The sequence below is a fragment of the Dermacentor albipictus genome, unplaced genomic scaffold (assembly GCF_038994185.2).
Source record: "Dermacentor albipictus isolate Rhodes 1998 colony unplaced genomic scaffold, USDA_Dalb.pri_finalv2 scaffold_29, whole genome shotgun sequence".
In the NCBI taxonomy this organism is placed as follows: domain Eukaryota; kingdom Metazoa; phylum Arthropoda; class Arachnida; order Ixodida; family Ixodidae; genus Dermacentor; species Dermacentor albipictus.
The window spans coordinates 3,454,489-3,473,204 of record NW_027225583.1 but is presented as its reverse complement, the minus strand read 5'-3'; the positions used below and the strand labels follow the sequence as shown (position 1 = coordinate 3,473,204).

At 45.8% G+C, this 18,716-nt stretch overlaps 1 protein-coding gene across 5 annotated transcripts; it reads left to right on the top strand.

Moving 5' to 3' along the window:
• Window positions 1-273: 273 nt before the first annotated feature.
• LOC139052687 (BTB/POZ domain-containing protein 6-B-like) lies at window positions 274-14,822 on the top strand. Of its 5 annotated transcripts, none has more exons than XM_070529727.1 (5): window positions 274-528; window positions 5,419-5,481; window positions 5,836-6,053; window positions 10,201-10,492; window positions 12,170-14,822. In XM_070529727.1, the coding sequence occupies exons 2-5, from the start codon at window positions 5,476-5,478 to the stop codon at window positions 12,539-12,541; spliced, it is 888 nt and encodes a 295-aa protein (XP_070385828.1). In that variant the 5' UTR covers window positions 274-528; window positions 5,419-5,475; the 3' UTR covers window positions 12,542-14,822. The 5 variants fall into 5 exon arrangements, with proteins under 5 accessions (XP_070385828.1, XP_070385829.1, XP_070385826.1 ...); XM_070529728.1 differs by having other exon boundaries at window positions 274-612; window positions 5,423-5,481; XM_070529725.1 differs by having other exon boundaries at window positions 274-612.
• Window positions 14,823-18,716: the final 3,894 nt, after the last annotated feature.

The following is an 18,716-nucleotide window of genomic DNA, read 5'->3' as shown; positions in this document are numbered from 1 at the left end:
CGCACCTTTCTTTCATATCCCAGTTTGATCATGGGTGCCTAGTTCCGAGTTCATTGCCGAGCTCTCAGTGGGAACAAAACCGTGCGAACATGCGCGCGACGGCATCAAGTTCCTACTGTGTATGCTGGCGATACAAAGCAGACGCGTCTCTGTTATCGCAGCGGCAGTGTCCACGAAGTCGCCGCGGCTCATGATGCACGTCGCGCTTGCTTCCGAAAGTTATTTTTGCTGCCTAATACAGCAGAGTGGTATACCGTCGACCTTGAGACATGTGAAATCGCAAAAATGCTAGGCACAACTCGTTAGAATCGCACTTATTCGCCAATAAACTGCTACCTTGCACAGCTGCCGCTGGAAGGAATCCGCATATGTCGGTGCGAGGAGGAGACTGGCCCGGCGCGCTGGTTCGAGGCTACGTTCCTCCTCGCCGATAAAACAGTTTATTGGTCCGTGCGTCCGCCTGATTGTGTGTGTCCCTGTGTGTGCAAGGGTGTGTGCGCTGCTGGAAGAGAGCCGTGTATCAGTGAGGTAGGTCGGCTTCCTCAGCGTATGGTAACGTTTTCGCACGTGGGCATTCGTGCATCGTCTTGGTGTTGCCGTGTCTCTGGCGCGGTGAGTACCCGTTCAAAGTGCACGTAAGTATAAGTTTCTGCCATTCTCATCAGTCATGCTCATCGGCGTATTCACCCCACAGCTGTTGATTTTTTTGTATGTGTTCCCGACCCTTGAGCTGTGTTCCGGTGAGCTCCGTTGGCTGTGCAGCGCAAAGTATCGTTTTCTCACGTGGACTTTCGTGGATCGCTTTGGTTTGCGCGGGTTTTGCTTTGTAGTTTCCACCGTGCATACCCTGGCGGCGCGCACACACAGTGTATCTGTCTGCCCTTCTCATCACTACTGCTGTCCTGCTTATTTTAGCTACAGCTCTTCATCTGGGCGCAACATTTCCAGACCGTGGATCTGTCGTAGTATAACTTCCATCAGAAGTGCATTGACGGGGGCCAGTTGATATATGATGTGACTGCATTGTGTATGGTTGCACTGCGAAGGTGACGCACGGCAGGCGGGACACAGGAAAACGTGTAACGCTAGGTAAAGCCGGGCATGAAAGACTACGGGACACGGGTTTCACGGCATGTTTTAATTTCTGCTCTGGTAAGGCATGACGCTTTTGCTTTAATGAATCGCTGTGTAGTTGAGTGTAAATTCGAGACCATGTGTGCTCCCAGGGTTTGTAAAAGTTCAACTTTCTCGCAAATGACATTCCCCGTAAAATTGTGCGACTGACTCTGAGTGTTCGACCGTTGTCTTTGTGTCAGTGTATTTGTGTATGTCACCTTACCAGTGGAACCGTACAGCATAGTCTCATACGTTCTGCCCAGCTACGAAGTTCAACTTGAGCAGGCTAAGCATTTCTAGCGACACACGTAATACGATGTAGGCTTATTGCTTGCGGTTGAGTGCTTTTGTGTCTTTCTAGAAACTCTCCAGTTCGTGATGTGCATTTTGTTATCGTATTAGGTGTAACAGATTGTATGTATGATGTAGAGTGAGAGTAGCACGGCGATGGGTCAGACGCTATGGGTTTCCGCTGCTGAGCTAGATATCGCGGTTTGGATTTCCGGCTGAATCGACCAGTCTTGAGAATTTAAGTTTAGAAAAATGTAAAGAATTCGAAATCTCAATCACTGTGCTTTGAGTGCACGTTAGAAAAAGCCCCATGTTGTCAAAATTAACCCGCAGCTCACCACTATTCTGTCAACCCGCTATGCTTCTTTGATAAATGCCTTGCTGGTTAAGACACGTTAAATTTTAACATTTCTTTAACGTAGTCGTGGCTTTCGTAGGCCGCTGCGATTGTATTTGCCAGTAATAGAAGACGAGGCTTGTGTCTTTTTATTTAAAAGCTTGGGGGAATATGAGCCTGAAGCGCAGCACTGTTTGACATGGCTTTTGCAAGGAGCTTTCCCTGTGTTTAAGCGTGTACGTGCAGGCGCCCTCCGGATCCCTAGTTACCGTCCTAAATAAGCGTTGACAAAGGGCGGCCTCTAGGTGAAACAGTATTTAGGCCGCGTTCAACAAGCGAGCCGCAATAACGTGCAATTAAGGCCGTAAAATAATTTATCGAAGCGTCAGGAACTACGGAGAATTGCTAGAGCGATGTAATCTGCTCAACATGCATAAACCACGTTTTGTACAAATATTCCTGTGCTAAAGTGTAAAGCTGCAGCGTTGCGTGCCTAAAATGCCCGCGAATGTGTTACAACTTGTGGTGTAGCCTTGTATTGTACTATAGGCTATCCTTGTGGCACTGCTTGTGAACTGCAAGTGAGGTCGGTGTATTGTCATTCTTGCGTAATATTTTACGATATTTTATTACTTGCTGTCCAAATTGTGGGTGTTTTCACGTACGATGTGCTAACTGGGACTTATGCGGATAGCACGTTCCGACTTTTATTTTCATTTTATTTTGGCATTTTCTCTTCCTTGTTTTCTTTGTTTGCTTGCTTGTCTCTTTGAGCCTGCCATTCTCGCTGTGTACTGTTTGCCGAAGAGACAAGTAGTACAGTCAGCATCACCTATGAAGCCAAGTTGCCAACCTCTCCTGCATCTCGTTCTACTCTCCGAATCGGAGGAACATGTTTATATGTCGTTCGACGGATGCGCTGCGAAGGAATGGAACACGCCACGTTGGCTCGTGCTTCGCCGAAAAATTGAGTGCGCCTTCGCGCAAATAAACTTTGCCGCATGTGATCAATAGTAATGGGCTCAGTAGAATTATGGCTTAAAATTAGGTATAGCATCTTAAAGTTGCTCGAAGAGGTTCCTGTAAACGAACTTCTTGCTGGCGCAGACCTAGTGCTAATTGGTAGTTCCATGCTGCTCTATACGCGAAGCCGTGATACATACAACGACCTCCGAAATGTCTTTGCGCGATAAATGTTCGGAAAACACAGACGACGCACAGGGAATCTCAGACACCGTAACTTTCATAGCTACGCCATGGTCGAACGTTCCGAACTGTTTTAGAATGAACTCGGATGACACCCAGTACTTGAATTCTTGGACTATTGTTACTCTCAAATATGAATATTAAGGAACATATTGCTTGTATTTATTAAAGGTTGATCGCTCTTTGGCAGTCATCTGTTGAAAAAGTATTACATTTCCTATAAAGTAGAAGTAGTAAAAAAAAATTCCAGACTGGGGTGGAGCTTTATCGCTTAATCACAACAGAATCAACGAAGGTCAGTATGCCTACTGAAATGTTAGTACCTGCAGCAACCCTGGGGCAAACTTTTGTGTTTGTTGAGAGAGATTTCTCCTGCGATTAATAATAAACCTGAAACACCTGTTAGGAGCGGTGCCATTGAATGACCAGTTTCTTCGCATCGTAATGCGGTCTCTCTGCATTGCGGTTTGATTTGCTTTTGTGAGCGTTTTCGACAAGTAACGCATATCGTTCGGTCTAGAAAGGGAGGCCTCTCGTAGTTCTTGAATCTTAGAGGTCGTCGCACGAAATTTTTTAGTTCCAGTTTAGCATCGGACAAGATGTGTACAGACGGAGGTCTTAAAGGGCCCCTCAGCAGGCCCCATAGAAAATTTCGGTTATACGCTGCAAGTTGTTACGTGTTCTCTAAGGAACGTTCTGCCGCAAAAAAAAAAAAAAAAGAATTCACATCGGCTCATTAATAGCCTAGATAGAAATATTTCAGTGCCGGGAACCCATGATTTCAGAAGGCGAGCTACACTGCATAGCAAGACGTTCTCTCCACTCGCCTCGTCTAACCTCTGCAAGCGAAATTCCTTCCCTGCGTTCTCCCATACCGGACCTCGAGGATCGCGGGACGAACACGTCACAGGGCCTTCATTTTTTTTTTGGCGCTACGCACTTCCGCCGACGACGTCGCGCGCGAGCTGTTGTCTCGTTCGCACAGCGCACGATTTTGCTCGCTGTGCACAAGGAAACATGACTAGCGGTATAATTTAGTGGTACACGAATACTCAGACAGAAGAAGCGGATCACATTGATTGATTGATTGAAAACGTTTTTATTTGCTGAATATTCGTAGAACTCGTGGGTGGGCCGCCTAGTCTGGTAGTCCACTGGTTATTGCTGCTGCACTGACCCTCTCCACCAGCCGGTGCTGACGGTCAGGATCATCGCTGCGCAGAATAGCCTCCCACTGCTCTTCGGAGTGATTTCGAATGGGGTCAACTATCGGATTAAATTGGCATGCCCACACCATGCGGTAGAGGCTAGCTGCCTCTCAAACATGATCACGCAATGGAATACGGTAGAAAATGGCATAGTTCTGGTGCCTGCGCACGTGACCGCACAACCGTGGGAACAAGCAGACGAAGCGGAAGTACATCTATCTCTCTTGCTTTGGTGCGAAGTAACACAAAAAAACACGCAGACATTCAGTTTGTATGTTTTATTATTTCTCTAAAGTTCAAATTCGGCAATTGAAGCAACAGATCGCACAGATGCCTTGAATAATTCTCGAAGTCACGTGTCACCACGAGCGACGTCACACTGCGGACACGACTACGTAGGCGCATGGGCACGACTACGTCACCGTCCGGCTTGGAGCGCGTCGGCCGCGAGGAGAAGGAAAAATGGCGTTCGGTTTGAAATTTCAGATATCTTCGAGGCGCGTGGCGACGTAATACTTTGCAGACACGATCGTTATCGCGCAATGTATGCTCAGCGCTTGTCAGCTCAAAATGGCCAGACCTCGTGAGGGGCCCTTTAAGGTCAGGCTCAGTTCCGCGCGTCGTTATTGACTTTCTTGCCATAGAAAGACGGGACGCTAACTTCCGTTTCCTTAAGGAACTAAGCAAAGTATAGTGACACCGCGGAAAACAAAAGGATGGCAAATCGGTTTTTGTTTAGTCTCATTCGACTTTCAGGACAAAAAGCAATGTTTAGTCGCTATTACATTTGTTGGCTGTCCTATTTACCGCTGTTAGGTCTGGCAAAAGACGTGGTCGTTGCCCCGAAACTCCTTAGATGTGTATTTGCACAATGGGCCCGCGACATTTAGTGCTCCCCATTCGCTGGCAGTGCAGATGTCTTGAATAATTTGAGGACAAAAGGCAATGTTTAGTCGTTATTACATTTGTTGGCTGTCCTATTTACCACTGTTAGGTCTGACAAAAGGCGTCGTGCCGAAACTCCTTAGATGCGTACCTGCACAATGGGCCCGTGACATTTAGTGCTCCCCATTCGCTGGCAGTGCATATTGCTTTACCATATATAGCCGTCTCCAGGATGTGCGTGTAGCGGCTTTGTAGCTGCTGTGTATGTCGCCCTGTGAACGGATGGAACGCCATATCAAAACTGTGTTTGTGAATCGTGACTGGCTTAATATTATGTTAAGGCGCCCGCCTTACGGTGTCGACTGGCTATCGCAGACAGGCTGGACCTTCGCTCTCCGTTAGATCAAGTGACAGCCGACGACGGGGAGGACAATGCCTGTGAGTGTTTGCTTTTTTATTTACAGACTTCCTATCTCCAGAACGCTAGTCTCTGTCGCAAGAAAGAGCGTTATGGCGTTCTAAGTCTCTGGGACTACAGTATTGGCACCACACCCGGCTGCATGCGGTTATTTGGGGCACCACTTTTCTGACACTATTGCTACCAGCGTTGTCGCTAGCCTTGCACGTTTGATGCCCCTGTTTTCAGTAAACCACAACACAAATATGCTTACACGCCTCGTGGAGCGTCTTGTTTATGCAGACGGAAACTATACAGTGAGATCAACTTGCTTGGCGGCCAATTCCGATGAGTTGTTTAGAGACGCTTCTGAAAGTGCCGACGTCGTTTTGCAGTTGAACTTGGAGAAATTCCTGCAAAGCGGCGATCACGCCGATGTGGAGTTTGTCGTGAAGCCGGAAAAATTCGACATCTCGAAGACCTTCAAGGCTCACAAGCAATTACTGGCCTTGAGTAGCGAAGTTTTCGAAGCCATGTTCTACGGTCAGCTTGCCGAAAAGGACATCGTGGTCATCACTGATCTCCACCCTGATGGATTCTACGGCCTTCTGAAGTGAGTATACTTTTGCAGCCGGGTTGATGAGCCATCGTCACAGGCATTACCCTACTATGTATTTTAGAATGTCGCACGGACCCGACCCAGCTAAGATCCACGTGCATTGTTTGCAACGAATAGGCGAGGCCTTTACCGAGTGCTTCAGTGTACCGGCTATCTCAATTGTGATTGCTGTGAAATAGTGCAATATGGTTTTTTACAGCGAAGCTATTGTGTGACTAGAAGCACTGAAATACATCGTGTCTGTTTGGACGGCATTGTACAAAAAATCTAATCTTTCGAGAGCTTTATTCAGGAAGTAGGGAAAATGTTACGGGTGATAATGCGGGCAAACTTGAAGTCTGTGCGTTGTTTCGGAGATAAATGAAAATTGCTGAAGTTTCGTTCTCGGCCTTTTAACTGGCGTTATGCAGTTTCCTCACTGCCCTGTAAGAACCAAAGATGGCAGGAGTCTCAGATTTGGACAAAATGGTGGCAGTCTATTGGTGACATGCACCGAAGCATTGATATGTTTAGAGCAATTTCGTGCATTGTAAACAATTAGCACTAGCATTCTCCAAATTTCCATGCGTTATACGAGGCCTGTAATAGGTTTTTCCGGTGTCCTCGGTGAACTATGCGTTGAACTTGCTTATATTTTGTTGAACTGTGCGTGCTGTCCGTGACTTACGATAAATGTTCAGTTTGGTTAAGTAAATAACAGCCTGCATAGAAAATTACTCATTCAAGTGTTTTGGAGTGTCACACGGCCGTTTTTCGCGTTGTTTCCCATAGTGTCAAGAGATGCCTACATGACACCGTGTTCACATTTGGTGGAGCTTGTGAGCATAGTAGTTGTAATGTCTGGGAAAACTTTCACGTAATGAACGAAATGGAGTAAACGAAGCAGTAATGGCAACCCAACTGCACGGATTGACCGACTCCCTAATGCTCCCTGGCTCATCTGGGATCTTTACTTGCCTATAGCGAAGTCCTCGTGATGGAACCGCCTTTTCCACTTCGACATCGGTAATTACAAGGAAATTTCCCGCAACTTACTGATGAATTGAGTTTTCGTTGCTATTTATGTCATCGCCATTCTGCATGTTTGGCGGAATTTTGTTGCAAACGCGAATGAGTTACGTATAGCAGTTTCAGTTGAAGTTCTGTTCGTGCCTGTTGGAGGCAAGTTCTTATCATCGTTCCGTTTGTCTCGCATTTCCTTCTAAGCGAATTTGATTTTTCCCTGATTCCACTGTACTAATAAATGTTGTATGACTTGAAAATAAGGCGTGAATCAAGACGTAATAGTAATGATTTATACGACTTTTTCGTGCGGGTGTGTTATGTGAAAATTTGCAACTGCAAAAAATTCTCACAGTAGGCCATCACTTGATTAACCGTATTTGAGAAGGGTTTCGTACTTGAAAAAAATATTGTTTCGCATTGAGTAAGTATTAAAACTGCGTTGCTTTGTGCACGAGAAGAAAGGGGGCTTACCGTGGGGCCGGATTTTTTATTAACCGTATTATAAGAAGCCAAGAAACACTGACCCCAAAGACAACACACGACAAATTACATGTGCTTAATAAATGAAATAAAGAAACAATAAGTCGAGCCCCTCGGTTAGCCCCCTTTTCTTGTCGTTACTACATAACGAGAGTCTCGAATCCGGCAACACTGATGCCTTCAGGTAGCATATGTGGGCTTATTGACCGGTTGGCCTTCACCCAAAAAGGTCACGTTCTCGTGGCGCCTGCGACAGAAAGGATGTGCCACATCCGCCGCCTAGCTCTGTGTGTGGTGGCCCTGGCTAACACTCCCAGGATTCTACTGGGAAACGTAAATACCCAAGAAAGTGGATGAGGAAATGGCCCCGCGGTAGCTGAACTGGTAGAGCATCGTACGCGAAATGCGAAGGTTGTTGGATCCTTCTCCACCTGCGGCAAGTTCTTTTTTCATCCACTTTAACTTCCATTAATTTATCGTTTCTTTATTTCATTTATTAAGCACAAGTGATTTCACCTGTGTTGTCCTTGGTGCGAGTGTTTGTTGGCTTCGGAGAAATTGTTTTGTGTGCGTAATTTCATATTTAAAAGTAACGAATTGTCTGTTGTATGACATGCTCAATGTTATTTTCGGTTTTTATGTACTCCTGCTCGGGAACGAAGAGGCCCTGCAATATGTACTCGTATGAACAACGTAAATAAGTATTTGCGCACACATCAAAGAAAGTTTCACTTAAACCTATTATATCACAACACCGTTTCCCACTGCATAAAATTTTAACACCTTTATCTATGTTTCCGGTCGTTGAGAGCGCATTCATACAAAAAAGTTTAGTCCAACCTATATTAGCATATCTAGTGAATATTAATTGGTTTGATGAACAATGTTGCTATCTTTTTTCGAACATGTCACTAAACTGAGGCAAAGAATTCGCAAGATTTTCGCAATATCCTGCTGGAAGGTCGCTAATATTGTCGCTAAAATAGTCTAGAGATTTTGATGCTGTTTAGGTGCTCTTGCAACACTACAAATAGAGGCTAACATCCAGCAAGCTTTGGCTGTTAGTCCAGAGTCCATGCAGGTTAACAAAAATTTATTAGGAGGGTGTAGAAGACCTAATTTATGTTAAAGATTCATTTAGAAAATAATGTAAGATAGCAGCTGAAATCCTCCGTTTACGTCCAGGTTTTAAGGTGAAAGTTTTAGCGCGCTTGGAACAATCACAGGTAACCTGATTCTCCCATGAGGTATAGACGCTTGGTCTACTCTATGTCTGAAAATTTTGTAGCTTTAAGCGCTCATCAAATAAGTGACCTTGCTCATGTTCACATTGTGTACCTTTGTACCGGTGAGATTACGTTGCCGCCTCTTGATCCATCTGAATGCTCGCTCCGTGCAGTATTGATTTGTCCGAAGGACGTGAGAAACGGAGGCGATGCATTGATTCGCGTGGACAAGCCCAACTGTAGCATGGCTTCCCACAGCTCGTCTCCTATTGTTGACCTGCTGCATTGGAAACGTTACCCTAAATTTTACATCTATTGCGGTAAGTCTTGAAACGTAACTTAGTGCTATGCTCGCAAATTTGTCCGCCAATGGAACTTAAACATCTCCAGCAACCGCAGTGTAAAGACCCTTTCCAGAGGTTTCATGATAAAATAATAATAAAAAAAACGCGCATTTTGTGACCACAATTTGAAGCCCGTTTGCTTCATCGCAACTAACCACAGCGCATGCCCCTGGTGAGTGGAGACCAGCGTGCGGTACAGCCAATTTCGGGCACCTTTTTTCCCTAGCATTTTTTAATGATGACGCACGCTCTAGAAAGTCATTTCTGAAGCACCTTTCTTTGGAGCCGCCGTCTCCAATGATGCTGCCACGTTGCCAAACAATGTAACCCGCCGTGGTTGCTTAGTGGCTTTGGTGTTGGGCTGCTGAGCACGAGGTTGCAGGATCGAATCCCGGCCACGGCGGCCGTATTTCGATGGGGGCGAAATGTGAAAACGCCCGTGTACTTAGATTTAGATGCACGTTAAAGAACCCCAAGTGGTCGAAATTTCAGGAGACCTCCACTGCGGCGTGCCTCATAATCAGAAATTGGTTTTGGCACGTAGAAACCCCATAAATAAAGAAAAAAAATAGGCCAAAGAATGTAGTTGGTCGCCGAAGGCAAATAGTGTATCAATAGCGCCACGGTTACGTCAATACCTACTTATAGGTGGGATCCGCATAATTTTGTTGGTTTTAAACTTCTTGAGTGAAATTTTATTCTCCGAAGTACAATCCGCTCTGCTCTGAATCCGGCGACCAGTCTGCTTTCACATGAGTCGATTTCTAGACATTGCGGTGCATCGCAAATAAGGTGCCGTATGTTCGGCACTCGTTTACATTATTTTACCTTCACTGTTTGTCGCCCGCTATGTCTTTGCAGGGTTTATGTTATTAGCCTGTGTTGTCGTGTTTTAAATTTTAGATGCATATTATTAACGACGAAGCTTTTTTTTCTTTATTTGCCTGTCGTGCTATACGTCGCATTATTTATTGTGCCATTTAGGAAAAACAAAACCTCCGGCACTTACCCCTGTATCTGCTCTTGTATGTTTGGCGATATGTTCGTCTGTGACAGCTATTTCGCCACCTCGGTTTTGTTTTGCAGGTACGTGTACGCGGGACGGGCCAGGATCGAAAATTGTTTCGAAGCCTTGCACACAAAGGCTGCAGCGGAGAAATATCTCTTCGAAGAGCTGGCAACTGCGTGCCTGACCTACCTTCGCGAGCACGTCGACGCCAAAGAAGCTTGTCTCTTGCTCGACTGTGCCTTCGAGAGCGGCTACGGATCGCTGGACAAAGTGGCAGAAGCAGTGCTCGCTAACTACGGCGAGGACGTTCTGCGTTCCGACGCGTTCTTCAATAGCCGTGTGGAAACGGTGCTTCATGTTGTGGAGAAGGTAACAAATTAGTCGCGTGGCCAGAATTTCATACCAAGATTGCTTAGCATGAAAGTATTTAAGCAGGGGCTGCAAAAAATCGTAGGCGCCCGGTGTCACGTGACTTGGCTGCTCCAATAGTAAGGAGCAGGCGAGCGGGTGGGAAAGTTCGAAAGATGGCGCTTCTTCAATGAGTACGGCTCTGAACAGCACTATTTTATTCGCCTGCTCACCTGATCAAAAGCGACCAATCCGCAGTTATTCTTCAGCATTCGCGCGCGTTTTGCTGACATTAATATTTGTCGTGTTGAGAAATGTCAATGAAATCGGGTGCTTGTGTTTTCTCTATATTCGTCCCAGCGTGCCGAGTTAGCTTACAATGCTGACATGACAGTCGGATGACATGACAGTCGGATGACAAGGTAGAATCACGATGTCGCATTCAGGGGAGAACGTGATTAATGATTTGCTGTAATACATATTTTTACCTGGCAGAATAATGCTGTTGACGCCTTTCGACACTTATAGGACGTCGCTCTGCCGACTCTTCGCTGAAGATCCGCCTTAGCGGCATTTTTATCCTTCCGTTGCACGCCGTCGCGATTTTCCACCAGCCGCCGCAGGCTAACCAAGCGGTAGCGGCCTGGCGTCAGACGCACGCACCACCCTCCTTATCCGATCATCTACTTTCACTGCCGCTAGTTTGTACCCGACAAAACCCTCTCCGCTGCTGCGTACTCTTCGTCTCTTGTCGGCTAATTCGATAAAGCTGTCAAGGCAGACAATGCTATCCGTTTTGAAAACGAACAAAACCGATTTTCTATACACGAGGAGAGTGTATGATTGGACGGTTAACACAACGCTGTGGGTCAACGCCCGGTGCTTGCGTCGGCGGTTACGTAAATGGAAGGTCAGGGAATTGGTGTGAAAACACATTTTAAGAAGTTTACGTCACAGGGTCCCTGGTAAACATCCTTTAGATCTCTTTCGGAAGATTGCCAACCTTGACCTCCTTCGTCATTTGAGGTTCGAGGGCTTTGCAAAAACTTAAACTTAAGTACTTCGTTGTATGCTGTGCGCCGGGAAGTTATGGTCGCTGCATTAGCGTTAGCCGTGGCCACTTTCTAGCCGCTGGATCCCTGGAGCACTTCTTTATTTCATCTACGAACTTCTCCCACGTTGTGATCGGTCCACGTTTCGCCGGATGTTCCGGCAACAGCCGTCGAAGGTTAGTGGCTCGATTTTTTGCTGCCACGGGAGGCTGAGGAGTGGGGAGCTGTCGGCGTTGGAAGCCATCTCTCATTGTAGACTCAATTTGGCGACGTCAGCAAAGCTCAGATTGCGCCTCTTTGGTCGGTTGGTTGTCGTTCTTCGGGGGCGCCGTTTTGTCTGGTTGCTCCACCAGAACTGTTACGATGGGACATGCTTTGGGATTTGATTATGCTGCACAGAACGTCATGAGCTCCCGGAAATATTGTCAAATTTTCTGTCGTGATATCTCTAGATGATTGCAGGTACGTTTTTATTCAAATGATACTGCCCTGTTTACCTTCGGCTTAAGTTTAATGCTAACTTTATACAGGCTATCAGCTCCTTATACTTGCATCTTGAAGGCAACATATTGTGCAATGGAAATTACAACAATGTATCTGCACGTGACAAATGTATTCGTGTATGTATTCGCAAATATATTCGCAGGTGACAAATGTACCGGAAATTTTGATAGTTCGTGCGGCGCTCAAGTGGGCGCGATCATTTTGCAAGGCGGGTGCCACAGACTTCAAGACGACCATCGGTGCCTTCCTGCCGAAACTGAGGTTCTTGGCGCTGTCATCGTCGGAATTTGTCGAGTTAGTCACCTCCGAGGACGCGCAAGGTGTGATGGAAAAAGAGGACGCGTTCGCCATTTTGTGTCACGTGATCCACGAGGGGCGCGCTACACTGCCGGAGTGGGTGTGCCGGGAGAATATACCACGCCGTCTGACGACAGATGACCCGACTGGCTTGTCTGGGAGCGACAGGTCTTACTGGGATGACAGTGACAGCTCTTACATTGACAGCGACTTTTAAGAAAGTTTTAGGCCCCAGGTGAACTGATTTCACCACACGAACGTACGTGCAGTGCAGAAGATATCCTGTTCAGCTACGACTGTGCCTGTTTGAATGAATGGTGTTGCATTAAAAAGATATAGATTGCGTGACTGTTGGCAGCAAATTTCCATATTTTTTAGTCATTGAATAAATATGTAAGTAAGAGTTAGGTTAGCAGAAGCAGACCACGATTTTCCACTGGTTCTGTCACAACATTTTTATTTGTATAACTTCATCAGTTTACGTGTAATCACTACGCGGGAGTTTTGCAAAAAGGGCTCTTCAGAAAGCGCAGTTTACTTTATAAAATGCTTGCATAGGATAGGTTGGAGAAATGGTAGTAACTTGCCGAAGCAACGTATATATCACATTTCGCTCATGGCGTACTGATCCGTGCCAGTTTATTTAAATGCGTTTGTTTGTTTGTGCGTTTAAATGGAAACGTGCAAATTTGATGCTTAATTTAAAGCAAAATTATTCAGTATATTCACACGATTTTTGTGAAAGCACAGGCCGGTCTAAACAGCAAAGTCCTCTCCCAACTCTCACTGGGCTTTTACACTTTTATAAAATTGCATCAGATTTTACGAAAACATAGAAAACGATTGTTTATATTTAGCGTCTCGCAAACGTTTCAAGAGAAAAGTAAGGGCAAACCTTGCTCTCATGTCACTGTTCGTAAAAAGTTGTTCATATATATGCACCCTTGCCGAATATCACAGCGCTGCATTTGTTGTCAAAAACCAACTTAAAGATTGATTTCGATGAGTTGTATGCTGTATTTTCCTTTCATCTGTGCTACCGTATCGGGTTATTTTTGGAGCGAGTGGCATTCATATTTTACGTGCACGTAATCATGAATGTGTGTCAGTACTCTGTTAAAGAGGTTTCTCTGTACGCGAAGTGTTCTGTGTGAAAGATGTGTTTCTTTAGTTTTTGAAATCCTCAAGCTCTAATTCGCGTGTTTTTCAGCGATGACAGTGTCAGATTATTCAAAGAAAGTTATTCAGGGCGATACTTATTGAAAAAACTTCAGCAATGGTGGATGCCAGAACTTGCATGGTAAGTAAATGTCAAATAAATATGTTAATTTTGCCAGTTTACCAACTTTAGGAGGTATGCTGTCATCGCATGACTTCGACTAAACTCCGTTACTGAAGGGATAACATTTTAGTGGAAATGTTGTGCATATGCCCCAACTTTCGTTAAGTACGGATTCTGAATGTGTCACAAAATGCATTGTGTTTCCATTCAAGTGTTTTGCGTGCGGAAATTCTCTGCACAAAATCTAACCTAACCAGAAATGTTGCAGATGTCGAGTTCTTGAAGCTGGTGCAAATCACAGAGTTCCGAAAACGAAATGTTATGCGTTGAATAGTGTCCGACTTCAGCAATGACAACATCCCTCCTAATGACATTAATGAGAAAACGTAATGTGTGCTCAAGAGGTCATTAATGCTCATGTTGGCAATTATTGAGCAAAATATGACGTCCGCCACTGCTGTGTAGCTCATTCACCTAAAATGGTCTCAAATCTCTCATGTTTAATAACCTCTAACAGACCTTACAAAAACGGAAGCCACGAACACGAGAGCACAACGAATGTCAAACTGCGCCTTTCACAGTCATCCGCTTTGTGTGGGCCCACATGTTGCACTGTTACAAGGTATAAATCTAACCAGCTAGCTCAAATGTGTACACTATGGACGTGTTGTGGTCGTTTACATCTAAAAAAAGTTCGAGGATTGCTGTCAAGTTATTGCGGTTGTAATTTCTTCCTCACTGTACGCTAACGGTACACGGCATCCACACCACTTCTGTTCCTTGGAGCCATTTCACCAATTTCTTTGAAACAGAAGCATTCTGTTTCGGTAGTAACAAACGACTGACTATATTAACTTTCTGGCCCTACTTAGAAATTAATGAATATTCAGGGTTTACTTTCATATACATAGAGGGCAGCTGGAATATCATAAGCATTCCTTTTAGGCGTCACAACCATGAGTGCTTCTAGCCATGTGCCCTAAGCTGCAATCGTGTATTGTAATATACCAATCTTTTCACACTGTGGAACTCTAATTTCGGTTGGAATGGATGTATGTATATTGTGTATGTGGCTTCTTTCACTGTGCTGTAAGTGTAGTTATTGCCTTATTTACAACTGTTACTCAGGCGATGTCAAGGTCTGACAGCGCAAGTGTGATTGCTTGTGTACTTGTATTTCCACTGTTTAAGCCTTCAATAAATGACGTCATATGAGGCCTTTTGCGTCTTTTGACTTGACACCCTCACTGTTGGCTGATTTGGCAGCGCAATTGCTTTTTGCCTTTTCTTTTGTATGCATTTGTACGTGGCACGAAGTATTTGCTGGCATCACCTGAGGGACTGTTGTGTTGCGATAGCAAATAGTTGGAAAAAAAGAACATTTTCAGGTGATCCCTGCGGTTGTGATTTCAATTGCTACGTCTGAGGTGGGCTCTCTACAACAGGCACCACCATCATCTCGACGACAAATCCTGAAGCACGTAACGTCATTTTATTCGGCTACAATATTGCCTGCTGTGGAATTAAAAATGCATGCAGGCAACCACTCGATCGGAGTTCATGTGTGGGGCAGGCTTCACGAAATAAAAAAGTTGACAACCGCCAATGCGTCACTGTAGATCGACTTACACCCTGAAGGATCCTTAAGGGTACATATCGGTCTATAACTGACGCCCGTGCATAGGTAAGGGCGTAATACTGTGATCTATGGACAAAAACAACACGAAGGATGTAAATCGGTTTACAAAGCTTAATAAAGTTGCCTCATGACAGTGGACGTTGGAGTAATTGCAAGGTCGGCCGGACAGCGAAAACCAAGTTTCGAACTTCTAAGCGGGACCATTGTACGTGTTCAAGAATGCTTCAGAAGGACAGTATCGTGGAAACTCGGAAATATACTCCCACTTGAAGAAACAACTCTAAATCAAATGTGGACAGGGGTGTGCGTACGGGCGCTGCACCAGCGCCGAAGCAAAGCAGAACCAGCGCAGGACGATCGGCGTCATTTCAGCTGAGGAAACCTGCTGCAGCTTGAAGGCTTCACGCAGTGAAAGCTTGGCTGAACCTGAGTGAGAATAAATATGTACAGATCACACATTTTCTCTGCTTCTGTGTAGCACACGGGTATATATGCGAGGATGAACAAATGTGATCTCAAGTGGTGAATCTGCCAGCGTCCTAGAGCACGAGTTAAGCGATTTGCTCGGTGGAGCACGTCTGTTTAATAAATGAAACGTACATATAAGGCGCTAGGTCATGTGCATAATTTCACAGCTCCTGTATTGCGAAATGTCTTCTGCATACCGTAGAAAAAGTTTTGTGAAAGACACAGAACAATATGGCAATTTCTTGTAACATATACTTTTAGTTTAGCTTGTTCTCTGTCTGATTTGAGCGCAATTGCCTGTTTATTGCTTTTCTGCAATTTTTACACTTTCTTCCAATAAGGGGCTGAGAGTTTGCTCCCGCCATAAAGGGTGATATACTGGAATGTGCTTGTAACAGATAATGTATATAGAGATAAGCATGCTGCGTAGAACATACTAGATGTGACCGCTGACGAGAGATGTGGTACCAAGGCACCTGGCACTGCGCGGCACCATCCACTCTACAAGATTCGCGGCATGACTTGTCCTGGTTGTAACTGCAACTTAGCTAGAGAGAGAGAGAGAGCAAGCACAGAGAGAGAGAGAGAGGTGTTTATTACTATAGAAAAGCTGAGAGGTCGGCTTGAATCAATGTTCTGACCTGTTACTCGGCGTTGGGGGAAGGGTAAAGGGTGTAGACAGAATAGAGAAGACGTTGATTATGAGGATGAAGATGGCCGTGAAAATCTTGCACGCCCTAAGAATCTTCAGAGTCTCCTGTCCAGTCTGCTGTCATACAAAAATTTGTTGAGAGCCTACAGACTATCAGGCTGATGACGAGGATGAGGCGAAGGTCCCAATAGAATCTTTTCAGTTAATGGTCCAACGACAAATTTTGACGTGTCTGTCAGCGATTTTCTCTGCAAATCAAATCGCGGGCCGATGCACGAGAGGTGTTCTGTCGTCTCAAGGATACCGCATTCCTGACGACAGGAAAGACAGGGAGGTCAACCAGACGAGCGCCCGGTTCGCTACCCTACACTGGGGGTGGGGGAAAGGGGAATATAAAGAGGGAGAGAATAAGCATAGGGGGCGTGTGAAAGGATGTACAGAGACTCTAGTAACTAAGACCACTTGGCTCGTGCCTATTAGGTCCGTCACCTATACTTGCGGGGCTGGTGAAGCTGCAACGCACAAATGTTAATTGAAGATTGTAAAGAGACAAACAAATGTTATTTCGCTCACAGTATTTATTACATTTGCACTTTACTGTATGGAGACCAATTCTGTTGAAATTAAGAAAAAATATGCCAGTCCGCAAACAGAAAAGGCCCATTTATAATTTTTTTCCTCATTTCTTCTTTGTATTGTAATTTGTCTTTACATTCATCTGCTTACTGTAATAGCCGACGGCGGCAGACAGGAACACGTACGCACCTTCCGACGCCTGGTTTCCGAGAGCTCCGCGTTACTCGTCTCCCTACCTGCACGGGATGGCAGCGGGTTATAAAACCCTGTCACTCGACCGTCATCGCTCCGACTGTGAGGTGAACGGGCTTCCGCCGTAGCAATGCTCCTATGAACCAGGGGAGGCATTTGATTGGGCTGTTCAAATATCTCTGCGGGTCACCGCCCATGCTTGCGTCGGCGATTGCGTAAAGTTGACATCAGGAGTTTGGAATAAAATCGGCATGGAATAGTTTTACGTTATACGGCCCCTGTTTTATGCGAAGCATATTACGAGGGCTCAACCCAGCTCCTCAGGCGCGGCGGTGACCATGAAATCACGTGACACCGTGACGTCACGACAGAGGAGAAGTGGCTTTGGCTCAACTCTTGCAAGACGGGCTGGGTGGGAATCGAACCAGGGTCTCCGGAGTGTGGGACGGAGACGCTACCACTGAGCCACGAGTACAACGCTTCAAAGCGGTACAAAAGCGCCTCTAGTGAATGCGGTGTTGCCTTAGAAACGCGCTGTTTCTAAGGCGTGCGTCTCTTGCTCAGGCGCACATTTCGTTGCCGCGCCGAACGCTGCTTTGCTCGACGCTCACCGCGTCCAATGCGGGGCGCGTAGTCGCTGCCCTGTAGCCCATTGTCTTACACCCCTTGGCGGGTCGACGGGAACGCTGTCGCGTTCCACTCTTGAAGGCGAAGAAGTAATGCATGAGTTGTTTCTTCGTCTAGCCGAACCAAATATAGCCAAGCAACAGCAGTTCACCAGGCTAAACAGTGGTTCAACAACTAAAATAAAGGCTAGTATGCTTCGCATCCTGGGCTTAACCTTACCTAAGCCACAGCCATTTTTTTTTGCACGCAGCACTCGTGCCGTCAGCCGAAGGCAAGAGGCGTACGAGCAGATCATGACGGTGCGTCCACTTGGAACCAGTCGCTTTTTTTGCAGGCAAACGCACTGCCCATCTGTCGCCTCTCTGAAAAGACCTTCTAAACCTTAATTCACGTGCGGCAAACCGTCGTCGATAGCTTGACAGCACGGCGTCTTGACAGCTTTGTATGCAAATAAACCCATGCTCTTTGGCTGGTGCGAGTAGCCAGTGCCTGAGCCATCGGCGGCAGCCATTTTTTATTCCTTTCGCAACGGGACAGCCTGTGCCTACTCAGAAAAAAAACTCAGTTTTGTTCGGCATATTAATGCAACTTCAATGCGTTCGCGTCAGTTTGACGCGGTGAGTTCTCGCCGGTTTCTTGACGTCAGGTGACAGGCAGGTGAAGTGGGTGTCGCCGGAGAACTTTTGACCAATAGCCGAGCGCTAATGGCGAAAAGGTGTCGAATCATAAACAACCATTTTTATTTTGTTCTTTCCGGTCATGCATAATCGGTGTGTTCACGTCATATCAGATGGGCAGCTATCGCCGTTTTCGTAACGTTGCGTGACAGCCAAGCAAAGTGGGGGTGGTTCAAAAAGTTTTGACCAATGGTGAAGGGCACTTGCTGTCAACGTGAAAATTAAATTATGGGGTTTCACGTGCCAGAACCACGATTTGATTATGAGGCATGCCGCAGT

Coding starts and splice junctions, on each gene's coding strand:
- LOC139052687 (XM_070529727.1), top strand. Junction 6,054..10,200: donor GGATTCTACGGCCTTCTGAA/GTGAGTATACTT, acceptor TTTGTTTTGCAG/GTACGTGTACGCGGGACGGG. Junction 10,493..12,169: donor TGCTTCATGTTGTGGAGAAG/GTAACAAATTAG, acceptor ATATATTCGCAG/GTGACAAATGTACCGGAAAT.